This window comes from Archocentrus centrarchus, chromosome 1 (genome assembly GCF_007364275.1).
Source record: "Archocentrus centrarchus isolate MPI-CPG fArcCen1 chromosome 1, fArcCen1, whole genome shotgun sequence".
Taxonomy (NCBI): Eukaryota; Metazoa; Chordata; class Actinopteri; order Cichliformes; family Cichlidae; genus Archocentrus; species Archocentrus centrarchus.
Window position 1 is genome coordinate 33,875,053 of NC_044346.1, and position 12,799 is coordinate 33,887,851.

The following is a 12,799-nucleotide window of genomic DNA, read 5'->3' on the forward strand; positions in this document are numbered from 1 at the left end:
GCACCAGTGTTCATCAGCTGGAGAGCTTCAAATAAGAATAACAACAACTGGCCCCTGACAGATAAGCTTCTCTTCTGGGAATTCTTGTTATTTAAATGGATCTTTTATTTAATGCTAAAAATAAAATCACGATATGGAAAGTCAATTGTTCCTGGAATGTGTTTAAAAAATAAGTAATGCTACCAAATGCTACAATAAAGAAATTCATAAACTCATCGATGAAGAACACAAATGCACGTAACGCAACTAATTAGAGAATCCATGATTAAAGTCGATGAAAATAACGTGTTGTTTTGCGCCCTCTAGTGACAGAACACTAAAACCACTCCTCGAAGTTGAAAAGTAGTAAACTTGCCTAGTAAGGCCTATTTTCAACTTAGTTTGAGAGACAATACACTCTAATCAAAAAAGGGCCAGAACAATGTATTATTTATTTGTTTATTTATTAAGCTTGTGGGGAAAAAAGCAAGATTTTCTGCTGTTTTCAGATGGCACAGTCTTGCTGCTAATCCAAGCTTGGTGCTCCGTGTCACATGCTGTTACTGGTCCAGAGGGTTTAAACAGTATCACTTGCATTGTTTGTGTGCTGTATACAATTTAGATAAATCTTACAGGAAATGTACTTGTGGAGAGCCATAAAAAAAAAATTACATTTCTTTTTTTTAATTTAGACAAATTTATGCGCAATGCAATGGTGTAAAACTGTGGTCTGCAAGCATAATATCAAAACAAGTGCCGTCACTTTCACTGTGATGCCGTTTATGAAAGGTATGATTGTGGCACCCATATTTCTTTTATATCCCAGTAAATGCAGCTTCAAAGCAATGCTGGCCCAAACTTCCCTCACAGGCCAGAATTAAATGTGTTGCCTGGTGGGGGAAAAAAGCCAATTTACATCCTTCCAGGAAGTACTTCAATGTGTTTGGTTACTGCTGTTTAGTGTCACAGCTCCTGCTACATAAACGCCTCTGAGAGCACCAGTGGGGCTGGGTGTAAAATGGTCCCCCCCTCCCTCTGTGGTGGTGGTGGTGGTACATCAGGATCTTTACTGTCCCAAATGTGTCTAGACATTTCTCAGCAGCCAGGTTGGAGGTGAGATACCAGACTGGGAGAAGTAGTTCCACCACCATGGTTTTTCCTCCCGCTCTCTCCCTCTCTCACTCACTTCTGGATCACTGTAACGCTCAAACTGGTTGTAGGGGTCAAATCGATCCCATGTGTCTACTGTGGGGAAGAGGTGGTCATCAATATCAGGCTCCACGGGAACCTGTATGCAGGACACGAGTGAAAATGGTAGAGCAGAGGTGATGGAAGACGTGAGATTTAAAAGAATGTAGTGCAGTGTACCTTCTGCAGGACAAAGTCGACACGTCCAGCCTTGTCCATGGCGTGAGGCAGATAAACTCTCTTAGTGACCCTGGAGTAACCCTTGGCTGTGACTGTCACGATGTGAGTTCCAGGGTTAAGCAGCCTCCAGTAGTCTCCATCTTCAGCTGGAAGCAAAGCAACAAGTAGAAGCAGCATGTTGGGGAAGAAAGTGAAGGAAGAGCAGGTTAAAAGGAGAAAATCAGCAAAATATTTCATTTCAATTTTTCACACTTGCAAGTAGGTTTAAAAAAAAACAAAAGAAAAAACAGCACTCCAATACACCAAATGGATAATATGTAAAGAAATAGTTATATACCTGTGGTGACATCTTTCCTAATACCCCTGATGGAGACTGTTGCACCTTTTATCCCATTACCATCAACATCCCTAACTACTCCCTTTATTCCTCTGTGGACCTGTTTAGAGATAGGAGCACGTTGGCAAAGCGTGTTATTTCCATGAGTACTTTTTTTCTTGTAATATTTCAGCAATTATTCATACACTGAACACAATTATTTTGCAATTTACTTACCTTTTATCAACATTTATACATACAGTTTATGTCCTTTATTTAAAACAAAACTACTTACTACAAGTTGTTTAACTTTGTAGTATTTTTTTATTTAAATACATATTGGTCATTCTTCATACTTAAGAAAAAAATAGCACTTACAGACTCAAGAAAACTGAGGAGAGCTTCCTTATTCCTCTTCCATTCTGGGTAAAGCTCAACCTCTGAGGGGAATTTGTCGCATCCGAGCTCCACGGTTATCTCGAGACAGTTAGTGTGTAAATAATTGAAGTCTGACATACCTGCAAAGGATAAGAGAGATGCAGACATTGTGAGAAACAGGAAAAAAATATCTATGTAAAGACGGTTGATTTGATTGTTTTATGCTGAGGGGTAAGGAGTGGGGTTAAAAGTGTCTCACCACCAGCAAAACTGTACCACAGTGCTCCATTGATGATGCCCCGAGTTCGATAAAAGGAGGCTCCACACCTCTCTGTGTCATTGTTTGACATAGTGGCATGGGCATCGGCATATGTGCGAGCCAGCTGCTTGAAGATCTGAGTATGGGAAAGTTATTGGCCAAGGCAGACACTTACTGTTATTAGATATCTGCTATCTTTAAATTCCCCTCCTTTACCTGTTCATCTGGAGTGGGGGAGAACATCCTCTCCTCATGAGGATGTCTAGAGTAGTCAAAAGGATAGGAGACCACCAGGTCCCCTCCGTGGAGACTGGCAGACTGAACGAAAGGCAGAGACCTGATCCACTTCATCACTGCATAAGTCTCTGGCGCCACCTACCGTCCAAAGACAGCACTGGCTCATTTTTGGAAGCCAATCTGAAATAACTGCTGGAGTTTATTCCCCATAAATTTTCAGTAAAATATCACTGCCTTCTTACCTTCCCAAACCAGTATGCATCAGGAATTGGCATGTGGTCAATACGGTAGTGCCTGCTGCGTCGGTTCCGGTAGAATACGGAAGTAAGGTCCGGAAAGTTCCGGTTCAGGTCAATATTTTGGGCATTGGTCCGACCATTGGTCCAACCGTTCAGCAAGTGACCCTGAAACAATCGGATTCAAACTAGCAGCATTAAAATGTGTGAAAGCGTTCAGACTGATGACAACATTAACTGTAATGACGGTGATGTTTAGACATTAGTAGGTGCAGTGACATTATTAACAGGAAATGATTATGAATATTAGTCAGAAATTTAAGAAGGAACACGTTAGATTATGTCTGTTAAATCTATTGCTAACATGAAGACAAGATCATATATCCGTCGAGAGAAATCGTGGCAAATGGAAGCTGAAACTGTTTAATCGTAGAGATGAGCAGAACAATCTTTTTTTTTTCTTCATCCAAATAATCAAAAAATGATTTTTGGATTATGTAAACTGTTACATGTTACAAACAGATATGTATATGTTTCCATATACAGAACAAACATGGCAACAGTTTGTTTTAATTACCTCTTTTATAAAATAAATACAACTGAAAAGTGACCACACTACATGCAGTATATCATATATGAATAGATTCAAAGTAGTTTGGACTGCATAACATTTAAAATTTGATCATATTCATATAAAATGTACGATATACTGTAAACTTTCATTTGTATTTAAATTATCTTCTCTCTATAAATCATTCAGAGCAGTAAATGTGTTTTTGAGTGTTGCTGTATTTAAATTATTTTAGACTGCACAGTACATGCATTGACAATGATATTTCTTATAGTGGACTCAATAATCTATGTTTATCAGTCTTGTGTCAAACAGCTGCTGAACACAGTTGAGCATGCACGCAATTAGTGCATAATATTCATGCAGAGTGTGTCAGAGGCAGCACTGCTGTTATCCCAAGTAATGACCAAGAGATGCCAGTGCAGAAGTCTCACTGTCTCGGGCAATGGAAAATGTTTGAGAATTAAGTACAATGTATCAAGAGACTTCTACAATTGCTCACCAGGCTAGTGAAGTGAAGCAAGGTGCATGCAGGTACATACATGGTAAGGTATGCAAACTTAATTTCAGAAATTTCTGGATTTTGGCAGATTCAAATCAAAGTTTATGACTTTGTCTAAGAGTTGGTGGACTCGCCCCAGGCAACAAGACAAGCAGACAGAGTGGCAGAGAGGTAGGAGGTGGAAGTCTGAAGTCCTTTCAGAGAGCTTGTGTGTTTACAAAATGACATACAACATCGTGAAAGGTTTGCTCTTAAGTTTCAAATTTCACAATCCACAACTCACATTGTAACCCCCCCCCCCCCCCCCCCACTACCTCAACTGCCATTAGCAGATTAACTCATTCTTCCACCTCCACACCTGAAGCTGAGCAGACTAAACAGATTGTGATTCAAGATCGGATAATGACAGTTTGTCTTTCTTCTGTTAACAATATTTACTTCCTGGTTGTTGAGCTCCGGATCATTGCTATCCTCTACCTCTGAGGCGGCTAGTTCATAGCCATCGGGGTTCATGGAGGCCAGGATATGGATGCGAGTGGTGTTAATGATGGTCTGAATTCTTTGGTTTCCCAGGATATATTCCGAACACAGGTACTGGGCCAAGTAGATGAGCAGCTGGCGACCCAGCACTTCATTGCCATGCATGTTGCCCACCAACTTGATCTCTGGCTCTACTACAATTCATGGACAGAAGTGCACATGATTAAATCTGCATTCACAGATTTTTATTTATTTAGCTTTTGCCATTTTTGCCAGTGTGAGCAGAATAAGCAGTAAACACAAAACAAATTATTATTTATTATTATTATTTAGAAAGTCGTGATTAATGTAGCAACCATTGCCTAGTAAACATCTCGTAGAAAGAGGCTAAAAGTTGATTTCATTTCAAGTGCTGTTTGTGTCCATCTGATGAATAATAGTCAATATCCTACTTTTAAAGAAAATATGTGGCTTCTTAGTTGATACTACATTGAGAATTTATATTTACTGTAAAAAATCTAAAGCTGGAAACAATTTTGAGATGGCTAAGATAAAACCAAATTAATAAGGTTAAGTGAGGGGTCTTACATTTAAAACAACATGCTAAATAATGGTAAAAACCCTGCAGAGCTTAGAAGATATGAGAAGATATATGTGAATCATTTGTTCTCCCCCAGCACTATTAAATGATTAGTTCTCCCGATTGCATCAGTGTGTCACATTGTGCATATTCTGTTCATTTGTATTAAGTCTACAGTTTGTGATGCTAACATCTGCAGCCTGGATTTGATGTAGGCTGTACTCAAAATATCCTCCCATCACACTTCCAGCCATCACTATAAGGTAGGTGTTGTTTCCCCAAGACAACTTTTTAACATTGAAGCTGAACTAAATCAATGTCAATAATTTGCTTAAAGAAAAGAAGAAAGTTGACCTGGTAAAACACAGTTCACAGGTGTAAAAATACTGATATTACCATGTGTACCAGGTGTAAAAATACTGATATAACAAAAAGCTATAATTAACGTTAGTATAATAGATTAAAAAATAGAGATTTTAAATAACAAAGAAATCAGAATTTAAAGCTAATCAATCAGTTATGAATAAACGCAGTTAATCTTAAGTCACAGGAACCTTTGCTTGAGGTTTATAATATTTTTACATCCTGCAACTAGGGGGTGACTCTTCTGGCTGCGAAAGGAAGTTTGATTGTACAAAAGTCTGCGAGAAAATGTCCTCATTTGATGCATGATCTCAGTAAACACTTTCCTAAAGAGTTTCTGGTCTCAGGTGTTTTTTAAAGTCATATTATAGTCCAATACAGAGTCAGACAGACAATAAAGCAGAGTGTGACTTAGGGTGTTGCTGCTTTGTGATTGACAAATCACCAACACAAGTCTGCAGCTGGTTAGATCGAGCCCTCACATTTGTTTTTAAATGTCACAAGGTGTTACTGCAGCACAGTACCTGAGAGCATTGTGCTGGATGCCCTTCCTGTCATCCCTGAAGAGATTTGTTTCTCTTCGCACAAATCTCTTCTGATTTGTGTAGTGGTTCGCAAATGTGCGAACCACGACACTATGAAGCCACCACACACAGCCCACTGCTGTTTTCAGCAAAAATGCTCTGATACAAACTCTGTAAACTATCTGTTTAGAACCAAAGTGAAAACCTAGTGAACTTCAGAGTGTTAGGTAGATCTGTAAACAAGCCATGGGCCAAAAAGTTCACAATATTAACACTGCAAATTGACATTATACACTCACTGGCCACTTCATTAACTGTAGCTATTCAACTGCTCATTAATACAAATATCTAATCAGATGGCATGCTCCAGATGACTTGCTGAAGTTCAAACTGAGCATCAGAATGGGGAGGAAAGATGATTTCAGTGACTTGAACATGGCGTGGTTGTTGGTGCCAGAGAGGCTGGTATTATTTAAGAGGATCTACTGGGATTTACAGAGAACGATCCAAAAAGGAGAGAAAATATCTAGTGGCAGTTCTCTGGGCAAAAGGACCTTGTTGATGCCAGAGGATTGGCCAGGCTGCTGATAGGAAGGCGACAGTGAATCAAGCCCAAGGTGTGCAGAAGAGCATCTCTGAATGCACAACACATCAAAACTTGAAGCAGATGGGCTACAGCAAAGACTGCTAATATCAGGAAACTGAAGCTTCAATTTGCCTCCACAATTGGACAATAGAAGATTGGAAAAATGCCACCTGGTCTGATGAGTCTTGACGTTTGGATGGTAAGGTCAGAATTTCACTTAAACAACATGAAAGCATCCTGCCTTGTTTCTGCGTTTCAGGCTGTTGTAGTGGTGTCATGGTGTGGAGGATATTTTCTTGGTACACTTTGGGTGTTTCTGACCATGTCCATCTCTTTATGACCACAGTGTACCCATCTTCTGGTAGCTGCTTCCAGCTGGTTAACTAGCACAGATCATCTGAGTGGATTTCTTGAACATGACAATGAGTTCCCTATACTCAAATGGCCTCCACAGTCACTAGATCTCAATCCAATAAAGGACTATAGGAATGTGGTGAAATGGGATATTCACATCATGAATGTGCAGCTGACCAATCTGCAGCAACTACGTGATGTCATGTCAATATGGACCAACATTTCTGAGGAATGTTTCCAACACTTTGTTGAATCTATGCCATGAAGAATTTAGGCAGTTCTGAAGGGAAAAGGGGGTTCGACCTGGTACAGCAAGATATAACTAATGAAGTTGCCAGTGAGTGTATATCAATGATGCGTTTGCCAGTGCTACTCACAAGTGGTCATGAAAAGGAAGTTAAAGCAAATTCATGAGTGAAATGAAATGAGTCTAAGTGCAGTGGAGATAACCAGAGGCAAGAAGAAGAAAAAGGTGAAATTTTCCAAAAAATAACTCCGTTTAGTGTAACAATCATCATAAATTTACATTACCCTTCCTTACTCACATAACTCATGCTGTCCCGGGTTATTGGTGAACTCAATCACCAGCAGATCCCTGCCCTCAGTAGTGCGTCCAATGCTGTAGACATGGGAGATGTGGGAGCACTTGGCTGCTGTTCTCTTCAGTATGCTGTACATTTGTGCATTGGTGGTGTACGTGAACTGAATGATTGTACTGGGCTCCTCAGGAGAGAGACTGGACAGTGCTTGATCCTGTCTGACTGAAGGAGGGACGCCAAGATTTAGGAGGAGGTGAGAAGAGTGCTTCAAAGACCATCAGACTGACTTTATTTCAGGCAGTATACAGCACATTAACGTGACCATTACCTTTCAGCCCAGCCAGTGGATCAAAGCAGCCCTCTTGGTCACTGGCAAAGAAGCGGTCGCAATCCAGGAAATAAGGCCAGGCCATTTCAATGGCCTCAAAGGCATGGGAGCAGTCCTTCCTCAGTGCCTCACATGTGGTCCGGCACGGTTTGACCATCTTGCCATCTCGGCAGGGTGAGGTGAGTACTGAGCAGCCCACAAGACGAATCTCAGGGGAGCACTCCCCATTGAGAAGGCCATGGATGACACTTAAGAGGAGGTACTCTGCCCCTGACTCTGCCTCCAAACGACTCCGATGGCCAAGGATGTTAGGGAATATGGTTCTGGATGTATTGATTTTTTTTAACATAATGATTTACATCATCATTTAAAACAATTTAAAAATAAACAGCACTTTATAAGAAAGTCTTTGTGTATTTAGGGGTATTTTTTTGGCACAGATTTTTTTGAACAAGCTCTATGACATACCTGGAGTATTCCAAATCATTACAATAGCCCAGGTTCAGCTCTGTGCATTTAGCTGTTGGAAGAGAGTAGAGATAAAGAAAGTGGACAGGGTTTGATTAAATTATTACTTCACCATTGGTCAGTATTCTTCACATCTTTTTTGGTTAATACTCAAAAATAAAGACTATCCTGTAAATCATATCTAATAGTAGTCAGAGGTTAATGCATCATCTCTTTGCTACACGTGGATATGGTTCCTATGGATTACATGGTCTGAGTTTTTTTTTTTTTTTACATTCTTTCAGAGTATGTGTTGTTAGCCCCGACTTGTTCTGACTTGTTCACTGTCTCTTGGATGAGATGGTGGGATAAGTTCTGAAAAAAAAGCACTGTTGGCTATCAGCTTCTATACGATCTAATGGGGAATTTAGTAGCTAATTTGCCTGCTGCAACACCTGGGATCAGAACAGACAAGCACAAATCCTCTTATACAAACTGAGTGTGAGTGCTGGATTTCCTGTCAGACATTATAGATCTATCTGGAGAGTAGGCATGCTGTATCTTGTAGCTGCAGCTGTTCGGTGTTCTTGACTCAAAGGTCAGGTCATAGCCTGAAAATTCAATTAATGGCACGCCCCGTTGATGTAACATTTAAGACAGCTAAGGGTCCCCATTCTTTTATCCACTGCATACAATTCATATTGCATGAAGTAAGAATAATCAATCACGTACGTTTTTCTTCATATCCGCTGTTGCTGCATCTTCCTGTGGGAAACGATACAAACTTAAAAACATCAGTGGATCACAGATTGAACGCTAGATGGTGACATCGTGACAAAGAAATCAGTGTTTATGACGAAGAAACAACAGCAGGCAATGTGCCTGTCACATTAATTTATTGTTAAGTCTCCCTTCTAACGAAATCTTACACGCCTCTGCGGAGTCTAACTCTATTATGTAGTGAAACTGGGAAATATGTACACTAAAAAACAAACAAACAGTATATTAGCCGCCTTCAAGCAGCGAATTACAACTATTTGGTAGGCCTTACAATTATTTAAATTAGTAACCTTGTTGTGCTGCCACGGGTCGCCTAACTTCAGAAGTTGAGACCAGTCTATCAACTAACTCGCCCGCGGAGCTCAGTGAAATGTGTGGACTTTAAGTTCTGTTTTTATTCCCACAACGTCTAAGCCATGCGTCACAGCTTTGGGTTTGCACACCACGCATATTTGAACCAGATGACCTTACCTAAATACTCGTCTCCTGGATGGCAACTCTGCTGCGGGGCGCAAAACGAATTTTCCGTCCAGAAAAGAAGTATCAGCAAAAGTCCTAACTGCATGTTGGTGTGCTTTACGCTGCCAGATAGCTCGGTGTGTGATGTGGCAGTGTGGATTTGAAGCTGCCACTTTTCCGTCTTCTATGCTGGATGATAATTACCACCCACAGGACGGAAACCTCCTTCCTTTGTTTTAACGGAGCATCCCTGACCTGAAAAACTGAGGCGAACCAGGAGTATGGCTGTGCCGATCATATTTCACTGCACAGAGATCTGTGCGCGCCTGTGTGTGTGTGTGTGTGTGTGTGTGTGTGTGTGTGTGGGGTGTGGGCACGAGGAAGAAACGTGGCTTGTGGGGGTGGGAGTAAGAAAAGTTCATGTCTATGCCTATTATTTGACATAATAGCGCTGCAGAGGCTGTTCACACACCAGTGCATGAACAGATTTGCACCATTAGGGTGTCTGTGAATCTTCAGCGACCTTCATTTTCCTGGCTTTTGTATTCTAAGAATAATAAGCTATTATCAGGCTGTAAGAGGGATTTAAAATGTGCTTAGCAGCAGTTCCCATAGGCGTCAGGAGGAAGTCCCAGAAGATCCAAAAATAAGTCTGAGAGCTTAAAAAATGATTAAAGAAAAAATCTGATGAAGAAAATTCTGCATCAGACTTTTCTCTCTTTTTCCTTTTGGTTATGCAATATTGGATGCTTCTTCATCTTTATGCATGAAGTGAGAAACATGGAAATATAAATTTAAAATATGTGCAGGTCATATTAGTGAAAAAGAGATCACAATCATAATAAAATCTGACTCACTGGTCTAGCTCGATGCAGGATTACAGTATTCACTCAATTTAATGATATAAGTACTCACATAGGAGGCTCGATTTTCATCTGTGGCAGTGGAGTTTATTTTTAATAGTGCTCTGATATAACATCTTCACACATATCTATTTTGGCACTGGAGTGGTAATCATTAACACAAACAAAATATAAGTTTCAAACAGTCATAAATCAACATCATGAATATACCCTTGACAAATTCAGTGTTACAGCACTTCAGAGACACATTTACACCAATGGCAGTACGAAACATGGTGTTGTAGTTTTCATGTGGTACTTCCTTAGTGATGTCTCTGCAGGCAAACTAATGAGCCCTGTGGAAACAGCAGTCTACAGAGTCTGAAAAGGCTTTGGCACATGTTAGAGGTGAGAGGGGTGCCACTGAGTATGAATTGCTATGTGTCCTTCACAGTTTTCCCACTGGAAAATACGTTTAAACAGTCCCATGGTGCAGCCTTTAAAAAAAAAAAAAAGTCCTTGAGCATGCCATTGACTTCTTTCAATCTGCTGTTATTTTTGGCTTTAAAGACCTTGATCTGTGACCTTCCTACAGAAAGGATTGAAGGGTTAAATCATTTAAAAACTGCCCACATCAAGTTCAGGTAATCTTGGCAAGGCTGCTATCATCTGTGGTGTCGAATGTGCTGCTTGTGCTGTGCACAGACAGGAAGTACTGATCCTTTCCTACAACTCGGCTGATGATACTAACCAGAACCTTCCTGTACTGCTGCCGCAGAAGACAGTAGACGAACGGGTCACTGGAAGCCTTGGCATAGAACAAACATTTGGTAGCAATGCCCCAGTAATGAGGGATGTGCACAGAGGGCAACAACTCCACCAACCTGCAGGAGGAAGCCAGAAAAAGTAAATTCTGCTGGCCCTGGATATTTATAGCATGGAAAGTTATGGAAACAACAGGCAGCATGTGTTGTCTTCATGAGGGTTCTTTCCACATTAGACTGGTTTGGGGGCATGTTTTTCCTGTTCAAATTAAGGGTCTGAGGACTCATGATTTTGTAAGCTGTGTGTATGGTAGGACTTTTTAATTGTAACTGGCATACATGAATTTCAGTGTACCATTGTTTATTCTTTTACAAAAATAATATCAATTGAAGTAGTTTACCAGCAGCAGTCAGCTATAAGTGGTAACAAAAACACCAATACGTGCAGTCTAATCAATCTGATGATGCTGTGGTACAGAAGCAATGACTCAACTTTGTATTAGCTTTAGAGGTTCTAGATAAACGTTCAACTTAATAGAAAGACATTTATGCTTAAAAATAAAGTGCAGTCAAATACCACAACAGGCTTGCTGTCATTCCTCCACTTAACTCTGGGCCATGAGAAAAACGGGTGTTACCTCGTTATAACATATGGTGAAAAGCAGAGGATGAAGGAACCAATGAAGATGCAAATCTTTTTAGTGGCGCGCTGACTTCTCTTCTTCTGTTGTTCTAGGCACCTCTCCTTCACACTGATAAAAAAAAAAGAGCTTAATTTATTTCTGACATGAATAATTAATAAACTAATTGACATAAGTGATATTACGAGACTGTTTGTTTCCTCATTGAACAGTGAGTCGAGATTTTTTTTTTTTTTTTCAAAAATCAAGCTGCTTGGATTTTTTTTTAAAGAAAATACTCTACCTGGGGTGAATATCAACCAGCAGAAGCAGAGTCTGCACTGTAATTACATCTATCCTCTTGCAGTGTGACCTAGCCACTCTCAAAACTTTCAGGTAAGCGAAGCACAGGATGAGGAGGCAGAGCGCAAAGGTGCTACAGTGGAAAAGCGCCGTGAAGGTCGCAAAGATGCCCAGCTGCGACACTTGCTCCGCGTCCAGGTGTACTGTGCATGAGGCGTAGGTGTAGCTGTAGCCTCCCCAGTCCATCATCAGCTGGGTCAGAGAAAAGATGAGCGAGTGCAGCCAGGAGCAGGCAACGATCAGAAAAGCGTCCCTGTAGCGCATCTTGCTTGAGTATCTCAGTGGAAATACCACCGCTATCCACCTGTCCATGCTCAGTGCAGCCATGCTTAGCATGGCATTAGTGGTGATAAAAGTCTCAGCAAAGCTGGCAACGTGGCAGAACAAGTCCCCTAAGGGGTTTGCGCCATTGACCACCCCAAGAAAAGTGGCAGGCATATTGATAACAGTGAGGAGGATGTTAGATAAGGAGAGATTTACTATGAAGATTCCTGGCACGTGGGCTCTTAAATCGGCGCTCTGAACGAAACATAGCAGCACCGACAAGTTCGTCAGAAGAGAGACAACAGCTATGACCACAATGGACACTTCCAAAAGGAACTCCGGTATGCTCATCTCTCGTTGTTCGCTTTAGCAGCACTTGTGGATAGGTTGCTATGGAGAGTCCGCCGGGCTCTCTGCTCTTGCCCCCCACCAGGCAAAGAGAAAGAGCTGTCCAGTGCTGAAATTTTCTGACAAACCCTCCTGTCAGTGTAAGCTAATAGCTTAAAAAGTTCCAGGAACTCAATTATTATTGATCGCTCCGATTTCTCCACTAATTACAATAGTTTAGTCCAAAGTGAAAAGCTGAGCAAATGATGACATGACGTTGCCGAGTGGTCTCTCAGTGTTTACTCTCGATCATGCGCACTATCCAGCACCTCC

General features: G+C 40.9%; 2 protein-coding genes across 3 annotated transcripts; both read right to left on the reverse strand.

Annotated features, from left to right (window-relative positions):
* Positions 1-442: 442 nt before the first annotated feature.
* Positions 443-9,576, reverse strand: cpz (carboxypeptidase Z). Of its 2 annotated transcripts, none has more exons than XM_030730889.1 (13): positions 9,299-9,576; positions 8,780-8,812; positions 8,069-8,120; positions 7,601-7,923; positions 7,279-7,494; positions 4,324-4,520; positions 2,780-2,941; positions 2,517-2,675; positions 2,301-2,436; positions 2,042-2,181; positions 1,685-1,784; positions 1,348-1,493; positions 443-1,267 (listed from the first exon to the last, which is right to left on the reverse strand). In XM_030730889.1, exons 1-13 carry the CDS (start codon positions 9,390-9,392, stop codon positions 1,064-1,066), a joined length of 1,962 nt encoding a protein of 653 aa, XP_030586749.1. In that variant the 5' UTR covers positions 9,393-9,576; the 3' UTR covers positions 443-1,063. The 2 variants fall into 2 exon arrangements, with proteins under 2 accessions (XP_030586749.1, XP_030586740.1); XM_030730880.1 differs by having other exon boundaries at positions 4,285-4,520.
* Positions 9,577-10,715: 1,139 nt separating this feature from the next.
* On the reverse strand, positions 10,716-12,490 carry LOC115788575 (G-protein coupled receptor 26-like). Its single transcript, XM_030741658.1, has 3 exons — positions 11,817-12,490; positions 11,531-11,644; positions 10,716-11,012 (listed from the first exon to the last, which is right to left on the reverse strand). The coding sequence occupies exons 1-3, from the start codon at positions 12,488-12,490 to the stop codon at positions 10,769-10,771; spliced, it is 1,032 nt and encodes a 343-aa protein (XP_030597518.1). The 3' UTR covers positions 10,716-10,768.
* Between the last annotated feature and the right edge of the window lie 309 nt (positions 12,491-12,799).

Bases quoted from the DNA above. Each gene is read 5' to 3' on its own strand.
- cpz (XM_030730880.1), bottom strand. From the start codon at position 9,392: ATGCAGTTAGGACTTTTGCTGATACTTCTTTTCTGGACGGAAAATTCG. The intron at 2,676-2,779 runs GTAAGAAGGCAG...TTTGGACGGTAG, and splicing joins ATGCATACTGGTTTGGGAAG to GTGGCGCCAGAGACTTATGC. The intron at 1,268-1,347 runs GTACACTGCACT...TCCTGCATACAG, and splicing joins TCGACTTTGTCCTGCAGAAG to GTTCCCGTGGAGCCTGATAT.
- LOC115788575 (XM_030741658.1), bottom strand. From the start codon at position 12,490: ATGAGCATACCGGAGTTCCTTTTGGAAGTGTCCATTGTGGTCATAGCT. The intron at 11,645-11,816 runs GTAGAGTATTTT...TTTTTTTATCAG, and splicing joins CTGGTTGATATTCACCCCAG to TGTGAAGGAGAGGTGCCTAG. The intron at 11,013-11,530 runs GTAACACCCGTT...TTCCTCCTGCAG, and splicing joins TCACCATATGTTATAACGAG to GTTGGTGGAGTTGTTGCCCT.